Source organism: Condylostylus longicornis, unplaced genomic scaffold, assembly GCF_029603195.1.
Source record: "Condylostylus longicornis isolate FDR11 unplaced genomic scaffold, ASM2960319v2 ptg000055l, whole genome shotgun sequence".
Lineage (NCBI taxonomy): Eukaryota > Metazoa > Arthropoda > Insecta > Diptera > Dolichopodidae > Condylostylus > Condylostylus longicornis.
In genome coordinates this window covers 7,954,263-7,971,155 of record NW_026578024.1, presented here as the reverse complement: position 1 = coordinate 7,971,155, position 16,893 = coordinate 7,954,263, and the positions used below count along the sequence as shown (strand labels likewise).

The following is a 16,893-nucleotide window of genomic DNA, read 5'->3' as shown; positions in this document are numbered from 1 at the left end:
ATGTATTTATTCACAATTAATTGAAAAATTTTCGATACTTGTAATAAAAAATGAAAACAATTTTAATAAATGTACAATTTTATATTTTAGGAAATCAAAGGAATCGACCATACAGTTTTGGACTTGGTAAACGTTCTTCACCCGATAATTTAATGTATGCTATGGAAAGAAGAATACCACAAGGAAACTTATACAATTTTGGTTTAGGAAAGAGATCTCCATCAACATCTGATAATGAATTGAATGAACATGATCATAAAGTTCAGAAACGAGAGACAAAAGGAACACAAATACGAAATTTTGATTTTGGATTGGGAAAACGTTAAAAATATTAAACACAAAAAAAAAATAATAAAAATTAATTATTCTTTTAACTCTTTTTTTCAAAATTTTATTTTAATTTTCAAATAAACTATAACACAAATTGCTCAATTAAAAAGAAACTACGAAACCCAATTAACTTTAAAAGCTAAAAGAAAAGTTCAATTATAGTGTTAAAAACAAAAAATGCATAACAACAATTTAAAAAAAAACATAAAAGATAAAGACAACTTTAAAAATTACATTATATTATACATATACCAAAATATATAATAAAATAAATTCAATATTAAAAAATTGTAAAAAAAATATATTTAATATAAAACAAAAATTAAACAAAAATTAATTTACATTATGTATATATATATATAGATAAATAAATTAACCAATAATATTAAATGGAATGAAATGATTTCTTCCAGCAAAATCATTTTATTTTATTTAAAATTTTTTAACATGTAATTTAATGCTTTCTTCTGATTTTAGAACACATAAATTGAAAGTTTACATAATAATATGTATGTATGCATGTACAAAGATTCGGGTGTTTGTTAATAATATATAATTTATGTATAAATAATAATAGTGTAGAGTAGAAAATTATATTTATTATGATTTATATGGAATTATGACAAGCACACATAAATTCAAGTCCCCCTATATATCAATCAAGATGAAATACAAAAATATGTACATGCAATAAGACTCAAATTTGCAAATCAATATCCCTGTGTAGCTTAAAATACCAAATATATTCCATATTTTTGGTGTCCCATTTGGAAAATTTTCATTCATGCAAAGAAATATAAAAATAATTTGACTAATAAAATGATTTTCAGCTCATCTGAATTGGTTTCCAACTCGTATTATAAGTATGTAGTATGTACAAATTTAATTTTCATAATTTTTATAAAAAATTTATTGATAATCCTTAATTGTTCCTTACTGCTTTATTAATAAAATATATTAAGTTAAAAATAATTTATAATTAAATCGTAACGACAACATTTTTTCTCTCAAGTCGGTAATCTTTGACATTAATAAGAATCAAGAGTACGTTAAATGAGTAAACAAGGTGAATTTGCTTATTCACCATTTATTTAAATTTGTTGGAAAAATGTAAATCAAAAACATTTTTAATATTTCAAATTGTATAAAGGACTATATGCACATTCAACCAAGAAGAGAAAATGGTCAACTTCTATTCTCTTAATCTGCATTTGTATTTATAAAAAAAAAATTATACCAGAACTTTAAATTTAATTGTTCAATTTCGTAATTGAAATTAAAGATTTTAATTAAATATTTTAATTTGCTATTAATTTTTGTTTTGAAAAGAATTGAAACACTTTTTAAATTTATCCGGATTTAAGAACACTAAAACGAAACCAATGACTTTTGAAAATAATTAATATAAAAAAAATTAAAGTTTTTATGTCTATATTTATATAATATACAGAATATTGTACCGTAATATTATTGATTTAAAATTAAAAAAAAAATAAATTTTAAGAAATCCTGAACAATATTTAAAATGACGAGAGAAGGAAAAGAAAAATACATATATAAAAATGAAATAAGAAAAAAATTTAATTTTTCAATTTTTTACGTAAACTTTATAATACTATTATTTCTATAAATAACGTCACACATAATACATATATATGATCACATATATATACAATAATATTAAATACATTTATAATAAGTACAAATATTCAAATATATTTTTCATAATTTTTTATTTATTTTAATTGAGGCTGGCAATTTTTATTTTCAATTACATATTTACAATATAAAAATGATATAATATTATATTTATATAATATATTTATGTACGTAATATAATATGAATATAAGAAAAATATTATAAAAATTATTTATTTAAGCCCGTATATTTAAAAAACTAAGGGCATTACAATCATAATAAATACGTGTTGTTAAATAAACTACTTAATATAATTATATATATATATATAAGGACAAAAACCCCTGTTGTATAACAATTTATATAATATATAAAATAATTACTATACATAAATACAATATAATTTTAAAATATTGTATAAAATTTTTGTTTTATTCAAAAAAAAAATTTAAGGTTTACGTAAAAACATTGACTTACATTCTTATATAATAACATTATATAATTTTTAATATATATCATTATAATACAAAAACAAAAAGTATATATTAATTACTAAATGAATCAGCATAACCACCTACGTATATATATGTATATATGTATATTAAATAAAATAATAAATGAGGAATTTGTATAAAATAAATATACTTATATTAAAAGTTACAAACAAAGTTTTAAATTTATACTAATATATATAATTATTATATTTATATATATATATATATTAATTAACTAATAAATTATCAAATATTTTATTATATTTTTTTATTAATAATAACATTTGTTCAATATTATATTAAAATAATATTATATTAATACAATATATTTAAAAACAGAAATACCAACACAAACAAATAAAAGTTTAGAGTGCCACAAAAAATTTATATGTAACTATTATTGTATATTTAGAAATTATTATCATCAGTATAAATACATGCATATATAATTATAATTATAAAATAAATATTTAAAATTTATTTTTAAAAATTTTCTAAATTTTTTTCTTTGCAAAATTTGCTGTAAAATTTAATATTTATATTATTATTTGGTCGAAATATGTAAAAATTAAAAACCAAAAAAACTAATATAACATTATTGCTACAGTATAATACACATATATATTTATTTAAAGTGTTATAATTAATAAAATACATCAGAACATTATATTTTTTATTGTACATTAATTATTGTAATTAATATTATAGAAAATGTATTGTATAATTCTTATACAAATATTATATAATATTATTATACATATATATATATACTTATACATTATATAACTTATTATATTGCAATAAAATTGAAAAAGTTGTAAAAATAAACAAAAATATATAAAAAAATTTGGATGTTTTAATTATTATGTATACCTATTTAAAATTTATTAATATTAAAAATTTAATAATATAGTAAAAATAAAAATTTATTAATAAATTATATAAAACAAAATAATATTAAACATATTTTCTTATTATCAAAATAAAAACGAATGAAAAGTTATTGGAATTAATGTAGTCGAAATTGATATTGAAGAAATACGGAACGTCTCTGATTGGATTGGAAATTTTATTTTATTATTAAAAACTTTCAATTTATTTGTCTGGCATCTATCGCCCATTATTCGAACTACTATTAATCACTCACATATAGTTTAAATATGTATTTTCGTTTTTCAATTCAGTCTTTTTTAACTGTTATACTCTTAACATTTTACATATTCACATATACAATTTTCTGTTTAAAATTGAAAGAGAGAAGAAAAACGGCATAAAAGATAATTTAATGCAATTCATTTTAAATTAATTAAAGCTGAAAAATTATGAATAGAAAAAGTTTTTAATGTAGCGTCATATGCGCTGTTTTAAATACGCGTACAACAAACTATGTCTAATATGATGAATATTGAAAATGAATTTGACATTAAAATGAATAATAAGAATAATATCAGTAATAAAATTTTCTTTACTTTTATTCATTTTAATAAAATATTAACTTTAGAATTGATAATTAAAAGAAATTTCAAATATACATATACCTACATTTTTTTAATTACATATATTGTAAATCTGGCCCCTAATTATGTGTAATATTATATATTTAATTTTTTAAAAATATATACATATATAAAAGTATGTAATTTGTATAATATAAATTTATGTATACTGACTGAGTCATTTAACAATTTTTAAAATTAATTTTTTCAAATATTTTCGTATTTATATAAAGAAATTTTTATTTTTCTCAATTTTAATAATTATTATTATTAAATTTCAATGCAAAATAAATAAATAACCTTATGAGATTTTATGTAATATTCCCTATAATAATATTCAGCACTTTATTTACATAATATAAATTATGAAAAATTTATGCACATACATATATAGTTATTTATATTTAGAAAAATTAAAATCAAATAATAATTAAATTAAATTGTATTCAACGTATGTAATGTAAATATAAATATAATATATTAAAATTTTTTGAATTAATTCTATAAAAATACAATTATATCGAAAAGGAATTGCATTCGTTTTTCTTAAAAAAAAAATTAAACAACAAAATATTCAATAAAAATGATAATCAACAAATAAAAATTAAAAATTAAAATTTTTAAATATTTTATGTATAAATTATAATATTATTAAAATTATAATAAATATTATAAATATTATTTTATGTAGGATAGAAAGCATATATTAAACATCAATAAATCTGCAACCAATTATTAAGCAAAAGCAAATAAAATTAGGTTTATTGACATTTCATAAAAATTAACACTTCATCCCGCCTATATTATTATCCTTATAAATAAAAAATAAATTACTTAATAACAATATACATACATGTATACATTAATAAACATTATAAAAAATTAATTTATGTTTCAGAACTTTATTGAAAAAAAAAATAACTACTTATATATTTGTAAAGCAAATAAGAAAAAAATGAAACAAAAAAACAGAAGCAGGTATGTTCAAAATATGAAGAGAAAATAAAAGAAGACTAAAAGAAAAACGAATTTTTTAAATATGATTTTCACCATTAATACTTGTACCCAAATTAATTGTACGAATTAGTTTCTCATATATTCCCCATCGAGTACACTGGAGAAAGAGAGAGTAACTTCTTCTCAAAAAATATCTGTCATAAATGTTTTTTTCGCATAAATAATTATAAATGATGGGCATAAATAGTAAATTTACTTAATTTATTATCAAGCGAATATGCCTGATAATAAATTAAATAAGACCAAGCCTCAACTATCATGCAAATTAAAAATAATCGAAAGAGTAATCAAAATCGTCACTTGAGCGCGAACTACGGCTATGAAATTATCAAGCAAAATTATAATCATTTTAATGAGGAATGGAAATAGAAACTTTGGTAAGGATAAAAGTTTGTTGGTAACAAGCAACATCCTAGTCAACGTTAGGTAGATAGTTTATTGCGTCCTACAATAATTCGTATTGTGATGACAAATATTAAAAATCTCTAATAACCTCAAATTATTCGAATTTTCCTTAAAAGACATGTCATGCTCTAACAAAAAAGGCGAAGCAGCATTATCCGAGCCAAGTTGCTGAACAATGACTAACGAACACTGTCGAGTATCGAGCATTTTCCTATTTCTTTGTAATGTTTGCTAAATTATTTTTTACATTTAGATAATATTGTTCATTAATAATAACACGCTGTAAAAATTTATAAGTGTGCGTTATTTTTGATTTCAATATATTTTTGACTTCCTCCGTTAATTTAGTTTACTTGTATAATTTGAAAAAGTTCAAATACCATAACTTACTAACAAGATAGTTTGGTAAGTTCAACATTTTTCTTACTTCCAAATTTTGAATAAATAAAAAAGTAGATGTTTATATTTGGTTAAAAATCACCTGGTATAACTCAGCAAAATGAATAAAAAATAATTTTTCGTTACATACAACGTTCATACATATATCCAAGTATACTAAGGCATAATAAGTATTAAACTGTTTCAAGGATGTTCCAACTATCAAGTGATAAAATGCAAATTTATAAATTATATAATACATACCTACTTACAATAAGTCAACTTAATCTTTTTACCAATTTAGTTTTAATTGTTGCATTCAGTCGGTTCGATTAATTAATTGAAAGCAGCATGAGAATCACTCATTCCTTGACAGCATGTTGGCATTCCGGATTTGAAAGAAATTCAGGAGCATTGCCGCCTCCAATTTCGAAAAATCGAAAATTTTTTCAATAAGTTCTTTCAATAGATAAAATTAAATTTTAACTCATTTTTTATATTAAAAATAAATAAGCTGTGTCTTGTGAATGCTTTTTTTTTATCAAAATTTATTAACTTTTTGACAAGTCATATTAATTTTAAAATATATGTTGACGTTGTCAAAATATATCTTAGTTATTTTTTAATTAAGTTATTTTAAAACCAGATCTGAGACTTAATACTTTCAATAAATGTGTTATCCATTTGTTATTTTTACGTCAATGAATGAATGAAAACTCAGCGTATTATTCGGAACAAAGCTTATTATTTTTAAATTTCCTCTCACAAAGGAAATAAATAGCTTTTATTCAAATAACGTAATTTTGTTATTTTATTATTTTCAATTTTTATTCAATCAAAACACTGACTTTCGGTCACAAAATGATTTTCAATTCAGTTCCAATAAAAGATGTATATATATTGATAAATTAAACACTTGACGTGCATATATACATTACGCAAAAACGGGAATCTCTTAATACGCAAATGCTGTTGTGCGAAGTCGTATAACACATCCAATAAGAAAATGACGCTATTGTAACTCAGAATTTCTACTGTTGAAATGTCAAAAAAAATTGTTAAATTGTCAAACGTTTGTTAAGAAGGCGTTCGCGTTGTTTTTACATTATTTTTTTAGTAAATAGAATATGAAAAATCAAATTTGAATTAAATGATAGAATATTATGTTTCTCCAAAACTTTGTATTTTGTAAGTTGGTTGTCGTGGGATATCAAATGAAATAATTTTTAATTATTTTTACGGTGTACTCATATTGTAAGTAAAAAAATTAGTTTTACTTAAAAAAAGTGAACATTTTGATTTTTTTATTTTTCCTTTTTTTTTTTCATATAGGTATAGAATATTTTGTGTTATATTTTTGTTATAGTAAAAAAAAAATGGATAGACTGAGAAGGAATTTGTACAACGAAAGTTCAACAGATTCTTCAGATTTAAGTTCCTCAGACGACGAAGTTGGAAATAAAGGTAGACCGGTTTTACGTTGTTGGGATACGGCCTCAGAAGAAAGTGATTATAGGAACGAACGTAACTCAAAAACAGAAAATATTGTATTAAAATTATTCAATCGAGAAAGGACAGGATATTTAAATGCAGATATTCGTAGTAAATGCAACCAGAAAGCATTTAGTAAAGTGCCAAATAGATTAAGTTTTTGTCTTAAAGATATTGTGCCGTACTGCTATTTGCAAGGTAATGGGCAAAGGTTTATGTATATATACATATATAATATAAATCGTAATATGTAATCGATATAATCTAAATGCCACATGATATAATTTAAGCCATTATGTTTATATGATTAACAAAAAGTTACCATGCCAACCTATTTTTTTTTAAATTTCAATTAGATCTCTTTTTTTTATTCCATTTAGGCCACATGTTTATGGGACTAACTGTTTGTGGACAATTTCTAATCAGTTATAAAGTCTGCTATGATGAAAGTTTTTTAGTTAGCAATTTAAATTTTACTACTTTTTACAAATATACGTAAGCAAAATTTTTTTTTAGATTTTCATATGTCCATACAAAATTATGTTATTTTTTTTTCTGGGCAAAATTTTAATGAAATACATATACATATATGTACAATTTTAGTTTATATTTTTGGATATATCGTCCTCATCAACCTCTTTCGAAATACTTTAAAGTTGTGATGTTTGATGATCATGGCGTTGACAATTTAAAAGCTGTAACAATGTCGCAGTGGTATTCAAATCCTCGCATATTAGTGGTTCATGGGGCATCTGAAGCTGAAAATGAAGATTCCTATATTACTATAGTTCGTGTTCCTAAACTTGGTTGTATTGATTGTAAGGACTTACGTGAAAGAGAATTCAATGAAGACGGATGTAAGTTTTGTGTAAAATTTTTGAAATAAGTTTAAAAAAAAAATTTATTTAGATTTTCGTTGTGACGCGTTGTGTATTAAGTGCAACCTTACAATACATAGTAAATATTCTACAAGTGAATCCGATCCAAAATTTAATCCATATATGAATTTGATTTGCCCAGAAAAGATTTTGTTGGTTGCTAATGGGTTTATACATGCGCTCAATATAGACTTGGAAATTCCGAAATCTACTCAACAGCAATCTCACATTATTTCCAACCAAGGAACTATATCATATCATCCGCAGCAAATACAATCCCAAAATATGTCTCCTTTTTTGCTTCATCAAAAAGACTTTGCAAATGCAGATAGTACTTTGACGCAAAGTAGTAATAATTTATGTCAAATTTCCGAAAAAGTACACAATTCCTTATACACAGCAACCGCTGTTGCACAAGACTTAAACAGCACACCTTGTAGTAATACAAAACCTTCTCAAACTAAATCACGAACTGAATCTGAACTTAGCTGTGATAATAAAAATAATATTGTGGCCAGGATTTTCGCTGATTTTACTGATATTGAAAATGAAACTATGGCCGTTACTGAAAAGCAATATGAGTTAAGTAATAAAAAGTCTGCGCAAAACTATGATGAACTAATATTTACATGTGGTATGAGTACTTCTATAATAAACAATAATTCTATGAATAGGCCGACAGCAACTACTTTGAATGCTAAACAAAATTCTAATGCTAACTTGTCTACAACAAAGGTAAATTTATTGAATCATAGCGGCCGACGTAACCACAAAATCGTCACCAAATCATTTCGGAATGGTGTTACTACTATAGATCTTCAGGCAGCTTCTACCTCTACTGCGGCTAATAATGGTAGCAATAATTGTTCAGATAAAGCTGATTCAGCATATGAATTTTCTGAAGACAATGAAAAGTGTGAAAAAATTGGAACATTTCGTAAAAGAAGATTAGCTGACAAAAAATACGAATTTTCTGAAGATAACTCAGAAAACATAATTCCGTTTACCAAAACTAGATTTCGATCTAAAAACACGGTGGCTCCTTCTCGCGCCTCTAAAATTCATCATCGACCATTTACGCCTAGTCATTATCATTCAACTGGTACTGGTACCGTATATTTATCAACATCAGCCTCGCAATCATTTGAAACAACCAGCCATTTGCATAGAGCTTCTCCAAGTCAGGGTTTTCGTTCACCTTGTGGCTCTCCTGTTGGAGCAGGAAGTGCTGGATTGCCAAATAGTTTAAATAATACCTCGATCGCTATATCTTCCAACCGTTTAGTCAGATCACCGGTTAAGGCAAATCAAGGACTCTCTTTACACAAATCTTCGCCGTCTCATTCCCCAAATAGTTCTCAAGCTTCCATTCCCACTAATTTATGTTCGAATAATTCAACAAAATCTATAAGCACTTTATCACCAGTGCAGATATCAGTTACAAAAAGAAGTAATTTTGAGTTAGGGAACATGTCTCCCACCAACAGACCATTTTTGTCACCATGTCGTGAAGATAGCAAGGTATTTGAAGTTCCTTTAGTTGGGACGGATTTGGAATTGTCGGAAAAACCAACATGTGCTAAAAAACTTAGACGACATTACGTTGAAGAAAACGATGCTGTATCTGTAATTACCAGTGAAGAAGGTAAATTTTTATTTTCAAATATTTTTAAAAATTGTGTACAAATTTAAACTTAAAAATATACATTCGTACTTATCGTATTCTAAAAATTTTGAAATAATTTGAAAAAAATTCGAAAATATCTAACTAAAACAAAGATTTCCAAATTTTTGTTAAACAGCGTTTTCCCCTCTAGTCCTCGATATAATTCTTAGCTCAATATTAGTTATTGGTTGACATTCTTTTTGATAATGTGTTAAAGAATAGTAGCTGTTACATATTTTTAAAATGAATTTTTAATTTCAAGAATTAACATTTTTAAAAAAAAAATTTCAGACGATTGTATTTCACCGGGTTATCATACTTCCTTGCCAATGGAGGTTCACGGTTCATGCTACTCTGATATGCAAATGATATCTAAAAATTCTTATCAACAGTTATGCTGTCCTATAGTTATAATTACTCAACATTCATTTGATTTAGAGACATTCACATATTATGCTATTACAAACCTTTGCTCGAAAAATAATAAAACTTATGATGTTTTTTATGATTGGGCTTGTGAGATTGTAAACGTAAGTTTTTTAATTATAAAATCAAATACTCTATTCAAATTCGCAAAACACATTATTTTATTCGACTTTTTAGGTTTGTCCGCACAGTAATTCGGTCATTTGTACTTTGATGGCACATTTTACAGCAAGAGACAAACAAGAAACAACAAATCGCAACGCACCTTCATCTATATCAATAAAAAATACCTTTCAACGTAAAAAGTATGAATGTCGTATTTTATTTTGTTGGAATTTAGAAACAAGTAATTGGGAAGTATTAGATTACGGACAATTAAATGAAATAAACCTGCAACCGCAAAAGTTATCAACAAAAACAAATGCTGGAGGCTTAACAACTGTTGCAAAACAATTAGCAGCAGAAATTTCAGAAAATTTAATGAAAAAGCATAATTATAAGTTTAATTTAAGGGTTTTAGATTCAAATATTGACAAATCTAAAAATAGTCTAGTCGATCTAGATAATATGATTGAGTTTTATCGTAAGAAACCGAAATTTACATTAGAGTCATCAATGTTTTTAAGCAATTCGGATGATAGTGATGATACGACTATTTTAGATTAAATACTTATAAAAAAATAGTAATGCATTTCAACTGAAATATTTAATTATAAAATATAAATATTAAAATTAAATAAAAAAGCTTAAGATAGCTATAAATTAGCTAAAGCTAATTTCTTATTTCAAAATTTTAATTATTTTAAACAAAAATTCAAGATTTTCTTACATTTAAGAAAATTTAGGCTTGATTTTGTAATGTGAGTCTATTAGAATCAAATTTACTACAATTTACTTGACTATAATTGAATTATGATTTAATTTTGATTTATTCAAAACAATCCAGTCTGCAATCTTCGAATTATGCAAATCATAGCAAGAACGTAACAATAATTGTAAAATTTGGAAAAAAGTATTTGTAATTAAGCCAAATAGTTTTGCAAGTATTTTTAATTAAAAAAAAATTGGGGAAGAATTGTCAAATTAAATTCATTAATGCTTCTCCAGTAACTTTTATTTCATTATTCGAATAAATTTTTTAGAAATAATGTTTTTTTTTTATTTTTATTGAAGACTTAAAAAATTGTAAAAATTCTTTTTAATTTAATTAGTTATTATATACATATGTACTTTATGCATATATGTACTAAGTGACCTTTTATTTTTTAAGCAAATAATTCATTACTTTTACTGCAAAATAAAAATACAAAATCCATTATTTTTATTCACTTATAACTGGAATATAGTGGCTGATAGATTCTAAAATATATTTCTAAGACTAGATAGGATTCTTGATTCTAATAGACAGATATGTATATTAAAATACATAATTTCTTTCATAAGTTTTTGGTAAAAATTTTGAATTTTAATGAAATCTTTGAGACTTTTTTTTAACGTTCTGCCTTATCAAGTTTTTTACTGCAACATTATCATATGAATTTTTGATTCTTCATTTCAAATTCTATTTATAGGGAAATTGAAATTTTTATTTTTTTTTAATTTTCGTTTTTACTTATTTTATTGGATAAAGATAAAATTTAATTTGCAATTAAATAACAATATTTCTATCACATTACATATGAAAAATTAAAAATATATAATTATATTATATTAAAATAAAACCAATAATCAACATGTATATTTATATACGTAAAATACTACTCATTAAAATACAATATGTTAAATGTTAAATAATTACTTCGTAACACATTGTAATTTTCAATAAGAATGAACTACGTAAGAGTGAGCAAAAATAATTTCGGAAAATATGCAAAGTAAATATTTGAAGCAAAAATTAAAAAGTGATTTAATAAGTAAATATAAAAATAAATAATTATTATATAAAAAATTGTAAATTTTATTTAATTTAGGAAAGAAGTTCTTCATATGGTTTGTCATAATATTTAACTATTATACTTTATAAGGGGTTTTCGGATGTAAAAAATTAGACCTCGTATATTTCGTTTATTTCAATAATTCTTGATATTTTTATATACTTCCGTGTATAAAAGTAGGTACCATACCATAAAATTGAACACTTTCAGAATTTTTTTTAATATTTTGTTTTTATAAACAACAATTTAATTCTATTGCTAATTATTCGCAATAATTAATTACAAATTCCTATTTAAAATCAATATTTGTTATTGATTAGTTGTTTATGTACAAATAATGTAAAGACTACTACACATATTAGAATTTTTACTAAAAATAAAAAACAATGAAATTTAATAGTTTTCAATTAAGTTAAGCAAATATTGGTTTTAAAATTATAATTACTTACAAAATTTTTTTTTCATTGTTATTATTAGGAATTAAATATGCTTTGATATTTAAAATACGTCTTAAATTATGAGCTATATATAATTTTTTTAAAATTTTGAATCTTTTCCAATGAGCTCTAAATGATATATGTTGTAAATGATTATCATTTTATCAAATCGAAAATAATTTTATAATTAAATAATTAAAATATATTTTTTTGAAAGTATAAATATAATTTAAAATTTTTCTCGTTCTAAGTTTTCGTTAAAATTTCCGAGTACTTGTTCTTTTATATAATAATGTGGTAATAATTATAGGATTTTTTTAAAAAAGTAAATTTGAATGAATATTTTTTGCTACAAAATTAATTCCGCTAGTAAGTAATTACTAATTGATCAATTAATTGGCCTAATATTTTAAATGTGACTCCTTATTACAGACGTTTAAATTAATTTTCTAGGTATTAACTTTTTCTTTAAAATATGCCTGTATGTTATGTGTACATATAAAAAACATTATGGAAGACATGAGGGTTGTGAATCACAAAATGTTTTAAGAATTCAAAACTTTAGTGAACTTTTGTTAACCAAAGATCACGAAATATTTAAATTAAAAGTTGACAATAATTTTGTATTCAAACTAATTGGAGTTCGTAAACGAATAATCATTATATTATACATATTTGAAGAAAAAATATTGGTTTGTATTTTTACCTTGACATCGGAGTTTTTTTGTTTTAAGTTAATAACCATACCAAGGATAATTTGAATAAGACTAAATTGGTTCTTATATATATGTATTTATACAATTTTCAGGAATTTTAATGACAAGTGAAAACTCTTAAGTATATTTTTTATTGGAAAACAACAATATTAATCTGACTAGCATTGGTGTAAGACTGTAAGCTATTATTGTAAAATCGATTATCATTTTAAAATTTTTCTTTAATGAGTATTAATTATTTCATACTTTTTAAGTGTATAATTTATAAGCATATAATATAATATACTTCCTTGTTCCTTTTCAATTCAAATATTTTATTGCAGGTTAATAGCGTTCAAAATAGGAAAAACAATGCTAATTATTTAAATTATTTCACTTACGTCTTAATAATTACATATATATAAAAAGTAATATGCATTAAGAATAATATTTGCATTTATTTTTGTAAATATATTTTTAAAAGAAAAGGGCTTTCTCGAAATTTAATTAAATTATTCAGATTTGGGTGAAGTCTTTAAGTAAACTGTTTAATTTGTAAGTCTGTTAAGAACCTTAATTTTTTATTATAAATCCAAATGATAATCGGACTATATTTTTAAATAATCGGAGGTTTCTTTAACGCAATATTGGTGATTCACTAAATCGATTTATTAACTGAAAAATACGAAAGTTTTAAAAAAGTTTTTGGAATAAAACAAATTTCATTTTATGAATTTTAATTAATAAATTCAGTATAAGTAAAGTTTTACTGCAATTTTGAGTTAGATTTATTATATATGTATATAACACTTATATACTCGGGAAAAGCTACGTTATATATGACATACGTATTATTTATACGTTCTTAAACTTTTAAAAAAATTTATAAAGTTATTATAATTTAAAGTGTTGTAAAAACCAAAATAAAATGCATGAATTCATAGGCAAAACAATATTTAATATGAAAAATATTTTTATTTTAATTTAAATATTGATATTAGTGCATTTAATTGTAGTAAAATTGTGTACACCTTAATAGTATTTTAATAAAAAAATACGGGAGACTTCAGACGATTAATAATTTAAATCGGTTCTGTTTAAAAATTTTTTAATTGCTTAAAATTGAAAAATAAAAATTAAACGCATTAAAAAATTATTGAAAAAATATCGAAACAAATACAATTAATTGAGTTAAAAAAGAAGTTTTCGAAATTATAATTGTTATAAATTTTCGTACTTAATAAATTTTGAAATGTGTTTTCAACCGAATCATTCTAGCTAAGTTAGTATTGAATTCGCGTTATAAACCTTGTTTGAAAAATTTTTATCGAATTAAATGAAATACATTTGCTTCACTGCTTGTCAAATATCACTAAATATATCTCTATCATGTCAAAATATATATAAATTTTTGTATAGCGCCTACCTACATGAATTAAAATAATAAGAAATTTGGTATATAAATATTTTATTTGGAAATTTAAATTAAATTGATAATTAAACTTATATTTTAATGAAACAAACATTAAAATTAGAACGTTGTACTGGAAAGGTAAACCATTTTGACATTTACGAATAAAACGCTAAAGATAGGTAGTAGTATTTTACGACATTGTATTGTTAGGGACGATTTAAAGAGAATTTAACCAAGAGAAATTTGATCTTCATAATATTTATTGCTCTGTCTTTTAAATTTTTCAATGTAATTTTAATAAAAATTAGTTTAATTTCTGAAACTTTTGCAATATTTGTATATTTAAATAAGATGTGGTAAGCGTAGGAATTAAAATACAGGTATGTACAAATATTTGTTTTTTACATTTTCTGTAAATTTTTGAAAAACGCTATTCAAATATTTTTGTATTTCCAAATTCTTATACAAAGAATTTTAAATTTTTTTACAATCTGAAATTTTAAAATACTATTGATAATAGTGATAATTTTTAATTAATACAAATTATTTACACTAATTTTACATTTTTTATGCATTCAAAACAATAAATGTATGATTTTTATTAAAAATAAGAGCAACGAATCGTGAATATTTTGTGCAAGAGTAATTAATTTAAAAATTTGAACAATAGTGTTTAATATTATTGTAAAAGATTCACAATAGAAAGGAAAAATATTTAAAATAAATTTACCGCCCATCATAAACATATTATTAAATTAACTTAAAATAGGTTTTTATATCTTATAATTTATTTAATTTATAAGGAATTTTTATTTCATTTTGTATTTTTTTTTTCTATAGTAAGTTAAGTTTAATTTAGTCTTAGGAAATTTCTTTAATGCTATTTGAAATGAAAATTCATTCAATATACCGAATATGGTTTATTATTATTGTGTGTAAATATTTAATTATCAATAAATTAATATTTCTTAAAATTAACTAAAGAATTTCTTTTACACATTATGATCCCACACTTTGAATGCAGTATTATAATACATAAGGTATTTTTTTCTAATTTATATTTTAAAAAATTTGTGTATATGAAAATATTTATTATGTATGTAGGTTGAAATTTGATTCAATATATTATAGTAAAGAAGTGTGTTAGCAAATATTAAAAATAATAAAATATTGGTACATATTATTATAGAAATTATATTGTTTTATATGAAATTGTGAACAGGTTATGTTACGTGCGTAGTCTATTTTGTTGATAACGCGATAAACGTATTATTATTATTGTACGTGATTATCCCAAAAGCAAAAACTATTTTTGGTAAAACTAGTTTCATATCATATTATATTCTTCTTATATCATACACGAGGAAAGCAAATATAAATAATATTTGTACACATAATAAATATAATTTTTAAGGTACCTACGGTTTAATGACTTCAGTTAGGAATGCACTGTTTTTAAAATTAACAAAAAAAATTAATTTATTTAAAAAAAATTGTGAATTTGTAGGGAATTCTTAAATTTTTGATAAAAAAGAATTAATATCAAAATTCTTGTATATTAAACATAGGGTGACTTTAATAAAAGTTACAGTACAATTTCTTCACAAATGTATGTACATTTAAAAATATTTTTGAATTAAAGCTAAAGCTGAATAAGCCTCCGGAAAATATAAAATTATTTGACACATTATTTAATGAATTTTCAATTTCCATATGAAATTTTGAATACCTATATATTATACGATTAATATTCAGTTTAAAAATCGTTTGGTATATGTATAAACATAATATGTATTTAAAAATATTTGAAAATAACTCAACTGTTATACATGTCTATAATAATAGTATCGGAAAATTTGGAATCATTTTCGAATACCACAAGTCATTTTCGAATATCGGGAAACATAATGAGTAATTTATGTATAATAAAAATAAGAATAAATTTTGATATTTAATAATTTTTTACCAAAAATATTTAAATCAGCTTTGCTGTTTTATATTTAATTAATCAAAATTAATTCAATATATTCCAATATTTTCATTAAATTTCGGAGTACATTTACATTAATTTAAAAATTTAATTAATTACTCTGATTAAATAAATTCTAACCTACAATAATAATTTTAAAAGACGGATTCTTTTACATCCAGGATATAAATTAATTGAACAATAAATAATCAAAGTGCAATGTT

At 22.4% G+C, this 16,893-nt stretch overlaps 2 protein-coding genes across 2 annotated transcripts in view; both read left to right on the top strand.

Moving 5' to 3' along the window:
• The window catches only part of LOC129611781 (allatostatin-A), a 64,578-nt gene extending 63,336 nt beyond the window's left edge, over positions 1 to 1,242 (top strand). Inside the window, exon 3 of the mRNA XM_055525088.1 lies at positions 91 to 1,242. Within this exon, the coding sequence (XP_055381063.1) occupies positions 91 to 326 (236 nt within the window). The 3' untranslated portion in view covers positions 327 to 1,242. The remainder of the gene's footprint in view (positions 1 to 90) is intronic.
• A 5,613-nt stretch (positions 1,243 to 6,855) lies between these two features.
• Positions 6,856 to 11,738, top strand: LOC129611773 (uncharacterized). Its single transcript, XM_055525079.1, has 7 exons — positions 6,856 to 7,013; positions 7,092 to 7,448; positions 7,631 to 7,745; positions 7,854 to 8,107; positions 8,160 to 9,773; positions 10,086 to 10,324; positions 10,398 to 11,738. The coding sequence occupies exons 2-7, from the start codon at positions 7,136 to 7,138 to the stop codon at positions 10,884 to 10,886; spliced, it is 3,024 nt and encodes a 1,007-aa protein (XP_055381054.1). The 5' UTR covers positions 6,856 to 7,013; positions 7,092 to 7,135; the 3' UTR covers positions 10,887 to 11,738.
• The last annotated feature ends 5,155 nt before the right edge of the window (positions 11,739 to 16,893 follow it).

Coding starts and splice junctions, on each gene's coding strand:
- LOC129611773 (XM_055525079.1), top strand. CDS start 7,136: ATGGATAGACTGAGAAGGAATTTGTACAACGAAAGTTCAACAGATTCT. Junction 9,774..10,085: donor TGTAATTACCAGTGAAGAAG/GTAAATTTTTAT, acceptor AAAAAATTTCAG/ACGATTGTATTTCACCGGGT. Junction 10,325..10,397: donor GGGCTTGTGAGATTGTAAAC/GTAAGTTTTTTA, acceptor TCGACTTTTTAG/GTTTGTCCGCACAGTAATTC.